Below are 21,866 nucleotides of genomic sequence, written 5' to 3'. Positions count from 1 at the left end.
AGGGCCCAGAGGCGGGCCGTGGGGGAGATCGCAAGATTACTCAAACATGCATGAATGACATTTGAAACCAGGCATGTTTTTAGATGAGAGAACATTATAACATGGTAAAAAATCAGTTTTTCCTAATACCCACTCTTTAAGATGTTTTCAACAACTGCTTTCTATGTCTAAATCAGCTAAATGTAGATATATTGACTGTGTGATTTTTTTTTTGATACAGCAGCAATATACAGCAAAATACATAAATAAAGCTACTAATTAAAGCTAATACTTTGTTGTCTCATACTTAAAAGGAAACTATTGACTGAAACTTGAGAAGTGGAGTGCAAGATTAAAAAAAATATCTAAAAACACACCAACAGAAGATACCCGTGTTCTTCATGTAACAGTTTCCTCTGCTATTCCACAGACAGTGATTATGTCATGCAAAAAAAATAATAAAATATATATGTATGTATGTATGTATGTATGTTTATATATATATATATATATATATATATATATATATATATATATATATATATATATATATATATATATATATATATACATATACATATATATATATATATATATATATATATATATATATATATATATATACATATATATATATATATATATATATATATATATATATATATATATAAAAAACACAGTTTAAATAATGTAAAAACACATTGAAATATTTGTACATTAGCATTGTAGTGGTTTTAAATTTGCTAAGTTATGGTTACCAATTCTCAACAAGCAGGTCATTTAAAATTTGGTATTTCAATGTTAATTTATTTCAAGCAACAATACTGGTAATTATTAAATGGGCAAATGACAGATTGATATACAGAGATTAATAAGGTTAGCGCTGTGATATAAATCTGGAATGGCCCCATTTAAATTATTTGGGAAGGAGACAGAAAAAAAAGGACACTTTGCCAATAATTGCTCCTTAATTTTTACAAAATAATAAAAAAATATATACTGACACTTGACATTATGTTTAACATCATTTTAACCTCGCTCTCCATTTTTGGCATTTTCTGTATTTACCCTAATCTTTAGAAGGTATCTATATAGATGCATTTTGCCTGAAAACCTTGACCATGTATTGTTATTTAAAAGTTACAGTATGTAACTTTCTGAAGGTGGCATGTTGCCAGCATCATTCCACAGAAAAATAGTTAGAACCACATTTTGGATCAGTGTCCATGGAGAGAAGTTTTATGCCATTACCCTGGAAACAAGCAAGATGAGGCCTTACGAGAAGTTTTTTGGACCAAAAAAAAACATACTGTGGCTTTAAAAGCTTAAACAACTCATATAAACTTTCTTTCCATATAGAGAGATGTTCTCAGCTGAAACAGGCTCTGTATTATATAAAGGAAGCACTTTAGCTAACTCTATATCATGAAACAGTTTTGATTAAAAGAGTCTTCTTGAAAATTGGCTCATTTTAGATCCATTAAGTTTTATGCTTAAATTTGCGCAAAAATTGTATTCCTACAGTACAGAGCTGTACAGGCAGCTTTTGAGGTAAAATGAAAAAGTCCACTTGCATGCTGGTTGTTGTTAAATTTACCATGGTGGCAAAACACCGCTCTGAAAAGTCAAAGTGAAAAGTGCTTATGAACTTGGTACGGTGAATAATTTGGATGCTCGATATGCATAAGGTAAGTAAGTGAGGAATAACTTTGAACCATTGCAAACCTTTATGGCAGTATTTATGATCCATACATATTTTGTGTGATACTGTCAGAATAATTTTATTATCCCACATTTGCTAAATACTTGTGTGATATTCTAGGCCTATGAGTTAACCATTTATGTACTACAATTCTTTGATTTATAATGTACCAATCACTTGTCACTTGTTGAATAACCTCTCTGTGTTTGACAACTGTGTGCAGTGTCCTATCGCTCTAGTGAACCTCGAGATGATTCCTCACATGAAGCCAACTCCCACTGTCACACATGCAAGAGTTATGATGGTGTCTGTCCATACCTAAGACACCTCCTGATTGTTAATCATGTTTTATGTGTTTGTACTATGCATAGCTGCATCAGTTTCTTATTATGTCTTGGCTGTTTCCCCTTCCCCTTGAGAATTATCATTCTGTAACTAGGGCCTCCTAATGAAATAAAAAGAGGAGAGCGGCCTTGAGTCATCAGAACGTGTGGAGACTGTTGGCCTGATGCCCACTCTCTGCCCGTTCTCCTCATGAGTAAAACTGAATTAATCTCTTGTCTTTCTTCTTGTTTTTAATGTTTAGATAAACCTAACAGATACTTAAATCTCAACTAAGACATTTGCAGGCACATTTTAGCAAATTCCTTATGCACTGTTAAAACATACCATCTGACCATCGCCAAAGAGATAATAAAAATGAGCAACTTTTTTTTTTTTTCCAATATCGCCCACCCCACTGTATACTCCCTGCTAACAAATAACCAATCAGATATTTATAGGAAGTTAGTGGAGTTTTTGCTGATATCAAAAGTAGCAGCAGTGTCAGTTGAATGCAGTGCATCTATAGTGGAGGGGGGAACTGGAGGGGCAGAGCCTGAGGATGGAGAGGTCTGAAAAGAAAGACAAACAGAGTGGAAAGAGGGAGACAATAAGTTTTTGTAAACAGAATATAGTTGTTGACATGTCATAAATTCTCTCAAGGTCCAACAGCATGAAATTAAGAATCTAACATCTATTGACCTTATTCCACCTTAACTTACTTTTGCCTCTAAATGCTACTAAAATGCATTTTTTGTTGTGGTGGCACTTAAAATTTGAGATTTTGAGAAAAGTTTTGCGGTTAATATAAAGTAGGTTGAATTATGTCAAATATTCAACCATGCACCTATTTTCTGTATAGAACTTATAGAACTTGTTTTCAAGTAACCTCATGCAAAATAATACAATCCCAAAGCAACTTCAGGAATAAAGTGAACAAACAATTTATAAACTGTGTCATGAATTGCATTGTTCTTGTGATTTTGGCATTGGAAAACAAATTAAACTAATATAACTATTGCACATCGCATAAGGTAAGTGAACTTGTAATGCATTGTTTTTTATCATGCTTTTGTATATTTATTGAAGATGGCAGTGCAGAGCCATGGGTGATGTAGGCTTTTGGGCTGAGCTTTGGACAGGCTTGTACTGCCAACCATAAGGACTAGGGGGGTTCGAATAGGGCCTGAGAGAGATCGCAAGATTACAAAAAAAAAATGCGCTGATAAGTACCCCATTTGAAGGCCTTTCATTACATGTCAAATTCAAAACACAGCAAAGGTAAGCTACAACTAAATAAGACTATACATTCTAAACTTAAGGCCGCCACACACTACAGAATTGTTCAGTCTTAAACGCTTTTTTAAACATGTAACAAAAAGTGCACACCTCAGACACAAGGAAAATCTTAAGAGATTTAAGACTGCAGCGGGATATAGCTGTGTACCAGTGGCTACAAAGTTATGAGCGCACCTCGTGTCAGCTGTTTCCTGTCTAGAGTAAAACCATTTGATTTGAGACTCAAAAAGATCAGAGCATTGAACTTCTAGTTTAGATGCAAGTCAAAACTGTGTTATTATTATTTGTGAAATGCGGTACAATACTTCAGATACATGATTTTTTAAGCACAGAAGGTTGACGATAAAGTACACAGGAAGTAGAGTCTCGATCTCTAATCTGCAGCTTCACCATAATCTGTGCTGCGTGGATGTAAACAGACACACATGAGGAACTACCCTTTTGAATGCTTCAAACTGGAGTAAAATCACAGTTTTGTGGACTGAGGGTTATTTGTAGAGGACAAGTTCTATGGAGAATGGATGAGGTGCTGCAGTTTAAATTTACAACTTACGAGAGGTGAGTAATAGTTATTTTCGCTATGTCGTGAGTTTGGTTATTGAGCCTCTATGTCCATCACTCCATCTGCCCCAACACTCTGTTCTATTGGCTTCTGGTGTGGTGATGCTTTGTGGTTAAATTCTGACAGCGCAACTGAGAACACTGAAAAAAATCGCACACAAAGACACAAAGTGGGGTCACGTCTCCCCGACCTTGGGGAGAAGCAAATCACAGCCTAAATTGGGCAAACTGTGGCGGCCTTAAAACACATTATTTTTTAATCGCTAATTGAAGACTCAACACAAAGAAAACACTGTGCTATGTTACGCTATACTGGTGTTCACTACCTTTTACCTTATTTCCAATTAGATGTTAATGTTCACAAGTGGAGGGTGAGCATACATTGGCAGTAAAATATTATTCTTGAAAAAAATAAATGAAAATCATCACATTCTTGCACACACATATAATTTAAACAAAAATAAACAGACAATTAATATGCAGATTTGTGTTCAGACCTGTGGAGGCTGAGCCAGCAGAGGGTCGGTGGGAGCAGGAGCCATGTTTTCCATTTTAATCTCTTCTTTTGCTGGAGGTTCACTGTACATTACTGGAGCTGGCGTATAACCCTAAAACACACAAGAGTTTAATTTAAAGGTACAGCATACACACCATATACACAATATGGCAGAGAATTTATTTATTTATTTATTTTTTATTTAGATTTTTTTTTTTTTTTTTTTTTATTACTATGTAAAATAATTGCCTTTATGTAGATTACTGTTGGAACATAATGCAATTTTATCATTTATCAAATATCCGAATAAAAGTATTATTTTTACAGCTGCCTATGTCCAATAATAATGTGCTTAAAGTCAAGTCAAATTCAGTTTGTGCATGATTACATTACTAACTATAATTTTATAACTTTTTTAATGCTGTATCCTAAATTGTGGATAATTAAGATAACATAGCATATGATGAAGTATATTTCTGGAGATTAAAGATTAAAAAGAAAAAATGACAACAAGAACCGTACAAAACCGAAAACTGCGACCTTAAACCGCAACATGAACCGAACCATGAATTTTGTGAACCGTGCTACCCCAAATATGTATTATATATTTGCAATAATGCCTGTATACTATAGTGCAGGGGTCTCCAACCTGTAGCTCGGGGCCCTTTACAAGTAGCACGCTAAGGGATTTCAAAGTGATACCATTGTGCTGAATAACAAAAAATTTGTTTAATTATACGCCTATTACCATTGTAAATGTATGATTTTGAAGTCCAAATTTGAGCAAAAGAAATGGATAAGGGTTTATGTTTTATGGGCATCTAACTGTAGCCAAAGGCTTGCCCCCTTTCTTATAATCTTCTCAGTTTCTTGCAGATGCTAATTTTTGTTTTGTAAAGGTAGCTCACTGGAGGAAAAGACCCCTGCTATAGAGAATTTTAATTTTTTTATTTTTAAATAATATTGTTTCCTTTTAATAATATGCAATATATACATATTTATATAGTATATTTCTTTTCTATGGATCATATGATTGCTCTCTGTGTCCGTAATAAAGATTTATCACACAAGTATTTTCAGCAATGTCTTTCTACCCTCCTGTCACTAGTCATAAAACTATCTTTGTCCCAAGAGGTCAAAGGTGATTCCCTGGAAATATTCAGCATTTCTTTGAGCCACAGAAAGCACGAGTCATACCATTGGAGCGTTGGGTGCAGGTGAGTAAGAGGGGTAGGGCCCAGCGGCTGGAGGTGGACCATTCCATTGGGGAGCTCCTGCAGGGGGATAACCTGGGTTTTGAGGAGGGTAACCTGGGTTTTGAGGAGGGTAACCTGGGTTTTGAGGAGGGTAACCCGGGTTTTGAGGAGGGTATGTTGGGTTTGGAGCCGGGTTAAAGCCCTGTTAAAAGAGAAAATAAGGAATCACTTAGGGAAATGTTTGGATTGAAGTAGCACTAAACCATATAAAAGGGAGTAAACTAGAGATTAATCGCAATTACCATAACTTTTTCCACAAAAAACACACACAAAAAAATGTATTCTGCATAAAACTGTTAATCCTGAAGTTCAGATATGTACAAACATGTTCTGAAATCATGTGATTCTTGTTGTTGTTTGTCATCATTAAAAAAAGAATCACAAATCTAATCACAATGCCTGTCACAAAAATCACATTCAGGTACTTTTCCTAATTTGTTAAGCCCTAGACTAAACAAGGACTTAGCCAATACTAATGAAGACTAAACAAGGTCAAAACCAAGCATATCAAAACTAACAAAGAATGAACTAAGCCTCCAAACCAGGACAAAATAAAAAAAAGACTAAAGTTACAACAAATCTAACCGGAGAAGTGGGTGGGCCATTCCACTGTCCTGGACCTGGGGCAGCAGGAGGAGGGTGGATGGAAGGACCCTAAACAGAAAACAGATATCATTATGTTAACATGCATGCTAGGAAAACCGATGAAGTGTGGCCATACCAGCTTGTCAAAGCCGGATACCATCAGATCTCAAAAGCTAAGCAAGGCTGGGCCTGGGTAGTACTTGGATGGGAGACCCCTTGGAATTCCAGGTGCCACAGTGGGGTGCCAGTGGTCAAAACTGTCGCTGTGTCCTTAGGCAAGACACTTTGCCTAGTATGGAAGTAGTGTGTGTGTGAGTGATGGTGGTGGTGGTCGGAGGGGCCAATGGCACAGATTGGCAGCCTCGCTTCCGTCAATCTGCCCCACGGCAGCTGTGGCTACAGTAGTAACTTACCATCACCGAGTGTGGGGTGAGTGAATAATGAACTGTAAAGCACTTTGGGTATCTTGAAAGGCGCTATATAAATGCAATGATTAATTAATTGAGTGTTATGACTAACACAGTTAGGAGGTAGAACACCACAAATGTATGGTCTGATATGTAAAGTATCAAGTAGAGTTAATTTAAGGCTAATGAAAAAACTATTTTGGAAGCCACAGTTGACCTGCGGCACACTGGCGGCAGTACAGCTGCCATTGCGAATCTACGTTTGCCACCATCTTATGCTTGGATTTTCATTTATTGGTGGTTTACTTACCATGGTTTACTTACCATGAAATCCAAAAGGTAAATTCTCAAATGCTGAACCTTATAATTTTTATTACTGATTAGATGTAAAAACACACTGTATTATGACATAAATCTACATTTTAACAATATTATTTTTAGCCGCCTTCCATCTGTATGAAATATTATTGGCCAAAAGAACAAAAGAAGCCCAGCAATAGACAGTGATTGTGCTATATTGTCACAACAGTACGTAACTGCCAGTAGTTTAGTTTAGTTTATTAGTTTATTTTAACAGTGACTATGTGCACGCATTCATCTCATAATTCTTGTAGGAGATGCTTGCTTTCTTTTCAAAAAATAACATTTGCACATTTAAAATTACTCAAATACTAGTCGGATATTACCATATATAAGTTCACATCACAATTAATGCACAATTACATGCAAATAAAAAAAGAGTATTGACTGTGTTTACTCTCTACAAAGGGCTTTCATTGTAAGTAAAGTCCCTGGGGTGAGAGGAGAGTTTCAGCTTGATCCACCCTTTAATGCCCTTGAATGAGAAGGCCATGTGTGCAAAGGCTGAGCTACATCTAGGAAGTCTGTCATACTGACTTGTGGACCTGGCTGTTCTGGTGGTCTGCTCAGAGCAAAGCTGGACAAATCTCTTAAGTGGTAGAGGTGCAGCATTGTTTAAAATTCTATGTATTAATTGCACATCCAATTAAACTGAGAATTTGCTTGTGTAACATTTTATATTTTGTAAGGATTTGACGATGATGATGCCTTAATGTTTACTTGTCTAGCACTTTTTTTGCCTAATTATACAAAGATTTGAGTGGTTTTAATGTTGTCTCTTTTGTTTGAGACCAACTGGAAATGCAATAGTTTATATCAGAAATGTTTTTAGCGTCTAGAAGATAAACCTTTGCTGCATAGTGAAGCTTGAACCCCAGCCTTCAGGGAAGTGTGTCATTTCTTTGTTTTTATGGTTGTAAATGTACCATTGCTGCAACCTTGTTTTCTGGCCATTCCACAAGCATTTATAACCTGCTTACTAATAATAGTGCCATCCCTATGATAAACTGAAGGGGATCACATATGCTACAATAGAACATAAACTAGTCTACATAACACTAGAATATGACAGCCGGTGAATTCTTACCAAGTCAGTGCTTGGTGCTGGGTAATATCCCTGTGAAAAAACAAAACAAAAACATCATCAGAATAACAGGCAAGGATCTTTATAGATATATATATAAAGTCTTTAAAATGTTCAGGCTGGAAATAAATTTTTTAAAGGTCTTACTCCTCCAGGCTGTGGCTGGTTGTATGGAGGGCAAGGTCCGGTCGGTCCACTAGGTACGACTACTGTACCAGGAGAGGCCTAAATTAAAGAAGTACTTAGGTTTAGCATTAAACTATAATGTAGATCATGATTTTACACTTTGTTTTACCAGTGATCTAAAATGGCTTATACGCAATTGTTTTTCATGTATTTGAGCTAAATTTGTCTTGCCCCAGTATAAAAATATTGTGGAAGCCGCATTTTAAAAACAGAAAATACCAGACTTAATAGGCCCCACCTCTTCAGGGTGGCATTTCACCGTAACAAGCAGTGGATTTTCAGTTACTTATTTTTACAGTTGAATAATGGCCATGTGAAATTTTTTAACTCTATATGTATAACTCAAATCTTTTTTAATAATTTTAAGTACAGAGCAGTGGACAGAGATTTACAATTTACTGAGCACTCAAACCTCAAATGCATGACAAGATAGGATTATTCCAACATGCATGAGTAGTAACGCAACTCACAATGAAACTCTGTTAAAACAAGGTTAAAATAAAAAGGTAAATTTTGGTTCAGAAATTGCACAGTAGCTTAGAAAATAGACTAGTTGGAAAGAAAAAAGGCATATTATATTTATAAATTTATATATAAAAGTTAGACCTGTGTTTGGGCGGTCGTGGCTTTCGACTTGAAGATCTTCTTTCGGCAGCAGCAGCAGATTCCAGCTGGTATCCCCAGGAGCAACAGCAGAGCAAGGAGTGGGTGTCCATTCACTTCAACATCTGCACAAAAGAATTGCCAACAGTAATACATAACATGCACAATCCAAAATAATTTTAGAGTAATTTATTTACTCGGCCACAATATTGCTGCGAGCACAGCAATCCCAAACATGTCAAGTGAAATGCGTTAATCCCTCATGATGATGAATATAAATTGTACGACAATACACCTGCACACTGTGCAGTGGTTCACACTAAGTTTGTCAGTGCAATTATCAGGTTCCAGGCTCTGTTTGGTAATGTCTCAGTAAATGTATTGGTTAACAGAGTTTCCGCATTTGTACAAGTCTGAAAATTAACAGGAATCGGGGCGAGATGGTTCTTTCACATCGAAGCTCATCTGAGGAGCACTTGTATTTACTATTGATCACAAAAATTGACTGCAGATTAAAAATGTGCACAGATAAGCCAAAAGGGCAGGTGCTTGAATACCACCTGGGCTCTAAGTGCCCTTGTGGTCAACACAGTTTTTAGGTTTAATATTTCCCCCATGAAGACAGCAGTTCTTTCTCTCCTGTGTGTCTCTTGCCTGCTCATGTGCGTCTGTCTGTCACAGCTTCTAGGCTCGACCTGTATGTCTTAACTTTAAGTACATAATGCCAGTTGAAAGGCTGTAGTTGTCATTCCACGCCATTTCAACAAATGGCCCACGCATTTCGATCTCAAAAAAATTTGAAAAAATTACCAAATAGTCCCTTACTATCATGTGCTAACCCTGTGAAGTTTTAGTGACTTTTGATCATTTTTAAGTTACAGCTCATTTTATGAGGGGAGTATGTGTCCATTTACGGGCCCAGAATGAGCATTATTTTTTCTCGGCTGTTTTCACAAGACGATATCTCCGTAACACACATACAGGGCTGAAATTTTGTAGGCTTGTACTCTTCTACTTTGTGTTTAAATAACATCTATCGAAAGTTTGCCTGCCAGCTACGATTCAAAATTTTGCCTACGATCAGAAATCTTTCAATGCAAACTGCCAAAATCGTGCAGTAGACACGCATCTAAAAACACTGAAATAATTCATATTTTACAAATTTACAGAAAATTACAGTTTTTAAGATTCACTGATGAGTCACTTCACTTTTTAGAAGTAGTGTAAGCGCATTAAGCTTAGAGCCATGCAGTTTTAGCACATTTCACATTGTGCATTAAAATTGTTCATCATTATATGCTTACTTAACTGAACTAAAATCTGAGTGCAATTTTAGTTTCAAACCCATCATATATATATATATATATATATATATATATATATATATATATATATATATATATATATATATATATATATATATATATATATATATATATACAGTCCCTGACTGTATATAATCTAGGATTGGGAGCATCATATGACAAGGCGACAAAACTTTTGTCTTGCCAAAATCTGACCTTTCTGTGTTCATTAAATGATCAATCTTTCTTCAATGAAGCAAATTTTTTTAAGTATATTGAGCATAATTTGGGAGGGTTTTAGCTTTCATATGAGACATTTCTAAAACCAATCGATTATTTTAAAGTCAGGTTATAAGCTTTTGTTTCTACAAAATGGATAAGCGACAAGACTTTTGTCAGGGACAGATTTTATAATAAAGCAACTCGCATATAGAAACAGTAAAGTTAGAGATAAAAATGAGATTAACGCGATTAAAAAACATAACGTAAAAACATATATATATATATATATATATATTAGGGGTGTCAAATTATCGCGTTAATTGCGATTAATTAATTACAGTCATATTTAGCGCGTTATGTTTTTTAATCGCGTTAATCTCATTTTTATCTCTAACTTTACTGTTTCTGTATGCGAGTTGCTTTATTATAAAATCTGTTTTTATGTGTTGTTGGGACAACAACACACACACACACACACACAAAAACACATTTATAATTTTTTTTATTTCGGTAATTCCACTCATTGCCGGAAACCCACACAAAACGCGCGCAGTAAGAGCGATGTAAACGTCATGTTAACGTTGGCGGCGTCAGTCACACAGTGGACGAGGCCTACAACTTAAATGTCACTGGTGAAAACAACCTGCATAGGCTCATGATGTCTGCACTACTGTCCTATAGTGACCTGCCACATGAGGGGACACGCACACAAACACACACAAACACACACACAAACACACACAAACACATACAAACACAAACACACACCTTCATCATCGTCATTAATCTGAGAACGCGCGAACCACGTTTCCTTCCGTAGTTACTGCGCGGACACCAACGTCTCGAGCGCCGCGTACGTTTTCTCGCGTACGCTGCGTAAACCGCGCTTCCTCCTGTGCGCCTCTAAACCAGAACTAACACCAAGAATAAAACCGGGACTAACCCAGTCCAGGACTAAACCAGGACTAAACCAGGTCTAAACCAGAACTAAAACCAGGTCTAAACCAGGTCTAAACCAGGACTAAACCAGAACTAACCCATTCCAGGACTAAACTAGGACTAAAGTAGGACTAAAGCAGGTCTAAACCAGGACTAAAACCAGTGATCTCATATATAAAGCAGTTATCTATTAATAATATTTTTAATATGGTTAAGGAAAGACTGGACTTTTTATTGTGTTTAAGTAGACAAAAGTTATTATGTTCAGATTTCCTCGTCTTTGCTGCTTTACAGCAAACAGTTTCTTATTCATGGAGACTTGGGCTCAACAGCCAATTTGGAGAGATTTGTTAAACAATAAATGACTTTATAAAGTCACTTTTTTTTGTTCTATATCAGTCTTTTGATCTGCCACAATAATGTAATAATGAATTTAAATGAAAATACCTCAAATTGAAGGCTTTTCTCAGCAATTTTTAGGTGAGATTAAAAAGAGATTAATTAGATTAATTAATTACTACAACAGATACCGGGAAAAACAAAGGACATCTCAGTCCAGAAAAGTGCAGTACTGAGAACAGCAAAGATACTGCGCAGAACTCTCAAGCTCCCAGGCCTCTGGTAGAGGACCCGAGCTGAATGAGGGTGAGAGAGACCTACCACCGTGGAAGGTGAGAAACACATTTTATATATATATATATATATATATATACATATTATATATATATATATATATATATATATATATATATATATATATATATATATATATATATATATATATATATATATACATATATATATATATATATATATATATATATATATATATATATATATATATATATATATATATATATATATATATATATATATATACATATATACATACATACATATATATACATATTATATATATATATATATATATATAATATATATATATATATATATACATACATACATACATATACATATATGTATATATATACATATATACATATACATATATATATATATACACACACACATATATGTATATATATATACATATATGTATATATACATATATATACATACATATATATACATATATATACATATATATATATATTATATACATATATATATACACACACACACACACACACACATACATATATATATATATATATATATATATATATATATATATATATATATATATATATATATATATATTATTTTTTTTTTTTTTTACTTTCACTTACCAGTGAGCTCCAGCTTGGTTGTAGACACCAGCCGATCTTTGCGGTCACTGAGGCTATACAATCCCACATCACTGATGTTCACCTTGACAATCTCAATGTTTTTACTACTGAGTCGAACTCTGTCATAATAATCAGCCAGTTCCTGAGACACAGGAGAGCCATGTCGGACCTAAATGAAGAGAATACACAAAAACATGATTAAAATGCATTGCACTAAAACATGGTTAACGTTTTTTTGTTTGTTTTGTTTTTTTAATACTTTATTATTTTTTTTAAGTTAATTTTTTAAAGTAATTTTACTACTTGGTTGGACATGGGCAGCAGATATGGCATACATAGAGGTAAAAAGACAACACCTTTAATTTGTTAAATGGAGGTTTAAACTCAAGAAATGCCTTCCTTGCATGTAAATTGTTGGTGTTAATGTCATAGCTATTTTTATTTGTTTTGGAACTCACCACAACCTTTCTGTATTTTATTTTTTTTTTCTTGGCACTGACACTTACCCTATATAAAACTATGATGCATTTTTACAACAGGTACTATCCCACCAAATCAAGTAATAATTAGAAAACATACTCACTTGAATGGATTACAAATGCAAGATCTCAAATCAATCAATATTCACTGATCATAACTGGTTATGAGTATTACAGTAAATAGCCTCTTTATTCATTTTTAATAAGAATCCATTTCACTAGCTAGGGCTACACTAACAACGACATAGTGTGAAGAAGTCTATTGATAATGTACGAAGCGGGGCAGAGATGGCTGGGTTGAGACTCTAAGTGGGAGCTCCGTCTCAATCTTCAATTGGCCCAGCCGGAACAGAACCCCCCTTGTAGGGGTCTTATGACTGAAAAATTAACAAAATAGGGGGTGGGAGGGTGGGGTCAAGTTCGCCGAGACAAACTGGGATGATGGGAATGGCTGCTACATATAGGCTTCTGGGAAATTAGAGGTGTGGTCGAGGTGAGCTGTGGTTTGCTGGTGAGAGGAGGGGACGGTTGAGGCGTGGTCCTGCTCCTGAATCTCAATTAATCATATTGACTACATTTAACTAAAAAACTTTCTCATAAATGATCATTATTATGATGGTGTATCTGTGGCTAGTTGGTGGTTAAAATTCTGCACACAATAGTTTAGTGTTTATATTTATCACATTATGGAAACTAAAATCCAAAATGTGCCCTTTCTACTAGTCACTAGGTAGCGTTGTGGGCCCTGTAAAAAGCTCAAAATAGGCGCTGCTAATTCTCAAGTATGGAGCACATTGTATTGTGGAACTTATGAACATATAGTCCACATCCACAGGGACTGATAAAAAAGTTAAAGACAATATATAATAATATATAAAAAATATATAAAACTAGTTTGCAGTGGTCCAAATTATTTCTCACTTATATTATGCATTCTGAGCATCCTAATTGTTCAGGTTATAAGAACATTCCACAAAACATAACTAATGTGGTAAAATGATATTATTATGCTAATGGTAAAAGTAACAGCATCTCACCAGTGTAACATTATCAGACTGTCCATAGAATCGAAGTGTAGCATCTTCTTTTCTGATGCCTTCTAATGAGATATACAGGGTTCTCCCGGCCACACGTTGTACAGCTTTCTTCTCAGCTGCAAAACAAACAAAATAACACATGTGGGGGTATTCCATCAAAGCCACAACAAGTTCAGGTTTATTCTGAAAGCCTGTGCCTGAAGTTTAAAGCAGAACTAAGTAATCTTTACCTTTTTCAACAGTTTAAAAATGTATTTTGAGTCGCGCCAACACAACGGAGACATGCACATGCTGAAACTTTTGGTAAAAGTGTTTATAGACATTTTTTTTTTGCCATGTTGTTGGAACAGAATTTAGGATTGATCAGGCTGGACTTGTTTCATCTCACTTCATGGAATACCTCCTAAATCAAGAACCTTGCCTTATATAATATGTGTGTTGTATATGTTATGTGTTGACTTACCCAATACAGCCACTTTGAGTGAGGAAATCTCTTTACCCCAGTAGTCTTTTTGGACGTACGTTCCCTCATCGTCAAATGTCACCTAGTAGAGCCAGTAGAACAAAACTCAATGTAGAAGGCTGGATTACATTACAGACTACATAGTACCATAGACAAACACAGTATATAGAATGTAACTCCTAACCCAAGGAACAACTGAAAATATGAGTTAAATTCCAAAACAAAGATTAAACAATTATTACTAAAACAGATTTTTAACAAGAATTGACCTGATCTACTTAAGGATTAAAGTAGAAAAAATAAAAAACTGAATTCACAACTAAACCAGATGCAATTCAGCATGAAACCAGGACTAAACTAAAACCGAACCAGGACTGAACCATGACTAGATTTAAACCAGTACAACTCAGTACTGTTTTACAGACAAACAGATAAAAAGCACCAAGATCCCTGAACTCACCTGTTCCAAGTACCAGCGCCGGTCATTACCTGACCCAGACACGTGACCCCTCAGCGCTCGACTACTAAAAATAATAAAAAACAATAAAAAAAACTTAATTGAACGTAATTCTCCATTGTAGCTACCACATTTTGGAAACAGAGAGGAGAATTATTCAATATTTAAATGAGTACTTTATTTTTATTTTAACATGATGTTTTTCATTCTTTACTTTACAGTAGTAATATGGTAGAACATTTTTTGTCATTTTCAGTCAGTGACAGTTTAAATGTCCTCAGTTTCAAAAACATTGTCCTCCTGGATTACACTAACTAATTAATAGTACAGCCCATGAATTTGCATTTACCTTGACCTCATTTTGTCCCAATAAACCAGTGTTGGCTGGGTGTTGTCCGCTGAGGTGAACTCCAATTTCTCTGAACTTTTGGGTAAATAAATCTTCAACTGTCGACCGTGATAGAGACGCTCATGCTGGTCGTGAACTATGTAGGACTCTGCAAAGAGATAAACATAAATTAAGTATAAAACAGCTATAGATGTTAATGAGCTTAATATTTGGGTAACTCATAATAAATGTTTTTACACAAAATTTCCAGATTTAGACGGTTTGGCCATGTACAGAGGGGTTACAGTGAATAAATGGTACAGAGGAGGGAAAGTGAATATATAGTAGAAAGGAGGGATGATGAATACAGTCCCTGACAAAAGTCTTGTCGCTTATCCATTTTGTAGAAACAAAAGCTTATAACTTGACTTTAAATTAATCGATTGGTTTTAGAAATGTCTCATATGAAAGCTAAAACCCTCCCAAATTATGCTCAATATACTAAAATAAATTTGCTTCACTGAAAAAAGATTGATCATTTAATGAACACAGAAAGGTCAGATTTTGGCAAGACAAAAGTCTTGTCGCCTTGTCATATGATGCACCCAATCCTAGATTACAGCCTCACCTGTGGTCAGTTACTGATCAATCAGTTAGTGGGTGTGTATAAAAAGAACCCCAGCACACCAGACCTTCACATCAACTGCAACTTGACCTCTGACAACATGCCTAAGATCCACCCTGAGACCAAAGCATTAATTATCAAGAGGCTGAAGACCAGATCCACTGCTGAGGTGGCTGACACCTTCAATGTGTCTCAGCGTCAAGTACAAAGAATAAGAAAAAGATTTGAAATGACTGGAGATATTTTTGACAAGCCCAGGTCCTGCAGACGCTGCAAGACAACTGCTCGGGAGGACCGTTTGTTGATTCGAAAATCCACGGCCCCTTTTCCACTGCAGCAGACTCCACCAGGCCTGGTCACCTCAAGTCCCTGTGTCAACCAGAACAGTTTGTAGAATTCTGTCTCGAAATGGCCTCCACGGTCGAATCAGTGCACAGAAACCAGCACTAAACAAAAGGCAATTAAAAAAACAAGTGGCATTTGCCAAGGCCCACAGCCTGCTAAAAGGATGGACACTGGAAAAGTGGCAGAAGGTGGATTTCTCAGATGAATCCTTGGTTGAATTACATCACAGCCGCCACAAATATTGCAGGAGACCTACTGGAGCCCGCATGTATCCAAGATTCACCCAGAAAACAGTTAAGTTTGGTGGCGGAAAAATCATGGTCTGAGGTTCCATCCAGTATGGGGGTGCGCGAGACATTTGCAGGGTGGAAGGCAATATCAATAACCTAAAATATCAAGACATATTAGCTACCTCTTACATTCCCAACCATAAAAGGGGTCAAATTTTGCAGCAGGATGGTGCTCCATCGTATAATTCTATCTCGACATCAAAGTTTCTCAAGGCGAAGAAGATCAAGGTGCTCCAGGACTGGCCAGCCCAGTCACCAGACATGAACATCATTGAGCATGTCTGGGGTAGAATGAAAGAGGAAGCATGGAAGGCAAAACCAAAGAATCTTGATGAACTCTGGGAGGCATGTAAGACGCTTTCTTTGCTATTCCTGATGACTTCATCAACAAATTGTATGAATCATTGTGGAACCGCATGGATGTAGTCCTTGAAGCTCATGGAAGTCATACAAGATATTAAATATGGATCTCACAGCACCACTACTTAATTCACTGACGTTATGCAACATATTTTTGTATTTGAAGTAAATTATTTGTTCAATTTTCTGTAGGCGACAAAACTTTTGTCTTGCCAAAATCTGACCTTTCTGTGTTCATTAAATGATCAATCTTTTTTCAGTGAAGCAAATTTATTTTAGTATATTGAGCATAATTTGGGAGGGTTTTAGCTTTCATATGAGACATTTCTAAAACCAATCGATTAATTTAAAGTCAAGTTATAAGCTTTTGTTTCTACAAAATGGATAAGCGACAAGACTTTTGTCAGGGACTGTAAGTGTATAAGGATGCTAAGGTTAGAGCTGCCAGGAAACAAGAGGCCTAGAGGAAAAGCAAAGATGTTTTTTCATAGAGAAAACATGGAGAATCTGTCATGACAAGGACTGTCTGAATAGAGCACTGAGTTAGGAAGGAGTTAGGAAAAGGAGCCTGCATGCTTCCTTTCATAGCTCCTTTAGCATAGAGGCTATGAGACATCCCACATTTTCCCTGAATGTTTCCAAACAGGGCCGATCTCTGCAGAAGAGTTTGTAATGCATTAAAAGTTTTGTTGCCTCAGACATTATTACAATACAAATACCTAGACAAACCTTAAACCCAAACTTTATATAAGAATAAACATAAAAGCTTTTAGGGTCATCACAGCTTTATGTTCTTTAACTGTAGACTACATAATGACATAAGGGAAGATCTGCGCGCAATGTTTACATTTATAAAAACAAAATTTAAAGCCACATGGCTCATTTGCATAAACTCTGCTGAAATTGCCGTGTATGCTCTGTGCTCATCGTAAATACATTAAAAGACAGGATATGGCGAAATACCTCTAGGCACAGAGGACATAGCAGAGTACAGGGCACAGGCTAGAGCTGCCGGTGAGTCTGGAGAATATATTTATTCTCTTCCATACATATGGAGATGTTAAAGGTGGCTCATGTTTACAGTCTGTGGGTTTTTTTGCAGAGCTTTTTTATTCAACAGCTGCACCTTATCTCATGTGTAAACATGAATTTAAGTACACTGTCATGCTGAAAGTAGAGGAGAATGAGGGCTTATTGTAGTCCGTTTTGTAGGTGTTGTAGTGTCACGCGGTGCCTGCATTGTTACCGCCACTGATAAAGAAAGTAAAGGAGTTATGGGCTAGAAGCTATCATTTCACGTATTTGGAACTAGCCTCAGACTATTATACCATAAATCAGCACTAGACCATGACCAAGCAAAATCAACATCAAGACTAAACCAGGATCAACCAGGACTTTAAATGGCAAATTAGCACAATAGCATTAAAGATAATTAATTTACTTACCCACAGTGAGGGCAGTCACCAGGAGGCCCAACCCTGCCCACATCATCTGCCAAACAAGATCATGGACTGAGTTAGAAAACAGATGAAATATATATTATTCCAGTCACTGAACTTTCTTATAAACATAAAATAAACATAAGCCCCCCAAGGTTACTTAAGGAAGGTTAAAGGTTGAGGAAAAAGCAAACAATGAGTTGGTGGTAGAGGTGGGAGAGGTATAAAAATTGGGTAACATTGCAATTGTTGCTGTGGACATACTGTTTGAAAAAAAAAAAAAAAAAAAAAAAGATAATCAAGTATATTTTGCATTAGATTTGCACATTTTATAATGCAATTTTACAATATAACATTTAGTATAACAACAAATATTTATTTAATAACAAAACCAAGAGACTTCTTAAGTGAAAATGTGTTGTCATACTGTATATTGTTCCTTGGTTTTGCCCTACTGTGCTGCGCATACAACGAGATAAGACACACATCATGGACAGAAGTGCAGCTTTTTCCACAGACCCAGTGAAAAAAATTAGCTCTGTCACTACAGTTATTTTAATACTGTGAAGAACTGTTTTGTTTTGTTTTTTTGGATAATCCTGCTTCAGGGTTGTTGTGTTCGCCAGTGTGTTTCTGTTATCATGTATCATCCATTTTTCTTCAGCAATATATCATACTTTTTATATTATAACAGAGTCTTCTGAACATGCTTTACTTTATCAACAGACTCTTACAGTTGTAGTCGCAGATACTGACAAAATTTAACGCTAAGCTATTGCAGTTATCTCTGTGTGTGTACATAGTAGTTTATTGATCCATGACCTGCCCCTGAGGAGAGCTACAAAATTGCACGATTAATTGATCATTCAAAACTGATAAGACTTGCAATTGTTTGTAGTTGAAAGTCAATTAAGCCAACCATTATTTGATCATGTCACAATTGCAAATGGAAGGCAGAGGCCTATAGAACTGTATGGGAGATTCAGAAATACCCAAACTTATGACTCTCAACTTTTGAAACTTGTCATCATTATTGGAGATTGGGTCCATAATCCTGCCTTTTAGTCTTATGGCTTAAAGTCTTTTTAAGTGGCAACAATCATATCTTTGGAGATGAACAATGGCACAACTTTATGAAGACATTCTGAAAAAAATAATTAAACTTTTGTTTATTTATGTAGAGAGAATCAGTTTTTGTTTCATGTCGCTAGCCCCAGTAATTACAGGGAAATTAATCATAAATCTACATCACAGTTAAACAGCAAACAGCAAAACCATAGAGTTCTGACCTGTCCTCCATTCTACAATGTTGAGATGTTACATTAACTTATTGGTGACGCATTTTCCTAATATCATTTATGAATATCAACACACAAACACACAACTATTCTGAATATTTTTGCTATGAGTAACTTCCTAGGAGCATAAAACATATACTGATGAATGGAGTACTCCATACTGATGCCAAATCCTGACCTGAATGGAATGAGCTTGTAGTGTGTGGGTGTAGGTTGAATGTAAAAAATGTTGATAAGTGCGTGTTTAGGCAGGTATTAAAATGAATGCAATTGTAAATAGGGCTGCACAATATATCACCACTGAAAAGGCTATTTCAGTTGCCACAGCTCACAACTGCTGTAATTAGAATATCCATAGACTTATTTGGACACCATAGCTCACACGTCACCTAATAACAAAGAGCAAAAATATAAATGGTAATAATACATTTTAAATAAGTAGCCTCTGCAAAGAGCATCTTAAAATCTAGTACCTGTAGTTTAGACTTCTACAGACATGTTCTTAAATTTACAATGTGCACTTTCAACTGAATCCTACTTTTGGCTTTTTAAACATAAAATAATTTTTTTAAATAAAAATTGCAATCTGAATAGAGCCAGACCGCTGAACTCTAATTGCTCTACCTATACCACTTACAACAGTGAGGTGCTTGGTTTAGTGGTCCTAGTCCTATAGTAGTAGTCCTAGAGTGAGAGGTTGATAACCCCCAAAAACTATTCTAAATGCACATCTCAAAAAACATGGGCTGCAATAAATGCGAAGAGAATGAAATGCGATTGGTAAATTGACTGATAGATAACGTTTGCACAAAGAAAAAGTGTGAAATAATTTCCCTTATGGATCAATAAAGTTTGTCTAAGTCTAAGTCCCCACGATAAACACTGACTCCTCCAAACTCATTGATCCATCTGTCACTTGTTGAGCAATAAATTAATCTATATACAGTAGTAGTGGTAGTCGTATCATCAGAAGTGCGCTTGACTAATTTTCCTCTACCTTCCGAGGGTTATTGAACGCATCGCAGGGCCTGGCTGTATTAGGGCGGAGTTTTGCTCCCGGTGGGACGTGATGGCATGCGAGAAAAACACTAAAAGAAGCGCAAAAATCTAATGAATGAATTGGCATTAACAACCACAGTTTACCTAAACAGTGCAATTTACTCGTCCAATTAAATTCCATTGCAAAAATACAAAATACACCGACGAAACAATAGGGGTGTGGCCGCTTTTAGATCGTCCACACTGATGAATTCCTAGTTATTACATTTTCATAGAGAGGCGCTGTAAGATGAAAACTGCACTTCAAAATGATAAAAAAAAAAAAAAAAAAAGAATTTCTTGATAAGTAAACAAATATCCAAATGCACAATATTTTAAGAAATTTACATTTTACCACAAGATGGAAGCAGACGGTGGAAAAAAACGTGGATAGCAACAGCGGTAAAACGACCACCAGTAACTGAAATACGAGACACAAATGCTAAAAGTACATTCCGTCCTATATAAACCTAGATTAGTTATGTTTCCCAAAAACACTAAGTGCATTGCTTTCAACAAGTTATGTGCATCAGATTCGCTTGTTGAAAACATTCAAAAAAAATTATCTAAAAATAGAGAGTTGTGTAGTAGACTGCAGTATAAAAAGGTAATAGTGTTAAAGACACTATATAGAGCCGCCATCTTACCTCTGCGTGTTGGTGATTTGTCTTCTCCGACAGACTACAACAGATCTAGGTTACTATGTCAAAACGCGTGCAGGGGAGTCGTATTAAAGAGTGGAGTCTGTGGGTTTGCAGAAGAAAGAAGACAGACCCACTGGTGCGTTCAGGAAACACGGGGCAAACGAGTGACAGCGTAATAGTTTAGATTTTGTTAGGTTTTTGTTTTTTTTGTTTTTTTCCAATCGTTTTAGCCGATTTTTAAAAACTTTTGTTTAATAATTTGCTCAAAACATGTATCTGAACAGTGGCACAGTACACTTAACTTAATTTAACCCAAACTGCTTTTAATGAATGCAACGTTTCGATCGGTGGATCTTGGTCAGGTCAAACGTTGTCATTCATTAAAAACTGTTTGGGAGTAAGTGTGCAGTCTTTGGATCACTTTCTATTTACGCAAATTTCTCATCAGTTCAAACAGTTCTTAGACTCTTTCTCATAACACTTCACACAGCTCTTATTCACAAACAAAC

At 35.8% G+C, this 21,866-nt stretch overlaps 1 protein-coding gene and 1 pseudogene across 1 annotated transcript; one reads left to right on the top strand and one right to left on the bottom strand.

Moving 5' to 3' along the window:
- Positions 1 to 713: 713 nt before the first annotated feature.
- On the bottom strand, positions 714 to 21,496 carry wu:fc21g02 (uncharacterized). Its single transcript, XM_055158250.1, has 14 exons — positions 21,361 to 21,496; positions 18,384 to 18,429; positions 15,340 to 15,487; positions 14,994 to 15,057; positions 14,534 to 14,615; positions 14,071 to 14,186; positions 12,555 to 12,723; positions 8,843 to 8,964; positions 8,198 to 8,275; positions 8,054 to 8,083; positions 6,200 to 6,268; positions 5,556 to 5,756; positions 4,360 to 4,470; positions 714 to 2,574 (listed from the first exon to the last, which is right to left on the bottom strand). Exons 2-14 carry the CDS (start codon positions 18,427 to 18,429, stop codon positions 2,458 to 2,460), a joined length of 1,353 nt encoding a protein of 450 aa, XP_055014225.1. The 5' UTR covers positions 21,361 to 21,496; the 3' UTR covers positions 714 to 2,457.
- Positions 6,322 to 6,439, top strand: LOC129410464 (5S ribosomal RNA; annotated as a pseudogene).
- Positions 21,497 to 21,866: the final 370 nt, after the last annotated feature.

This window comes from Boleophthalmus pectinirostris, unplaced genomic scaffold (genome assembly GCF_026225935.1).
Source record: "Boleophthalmus pectinirostris isolate CB_2022bp ecotype Guang Dong unplaced genomic scaffold, ASM2622593v1 HiC_scaffold_22, whole genome shotgun sequence".
Lineage (NCBI taxonomy): Eukaryota > Metazoa > Chordata > Actinopteri > Gobiiformes > Gobiidae > Boleophthalmus > Boleophthalmus pectinirostris.
The sequence above is the reverse complement of the archived record's forward strand: the minus strand, read 5'-3'. Positions and strand labels throughout refer to the sequence as shown.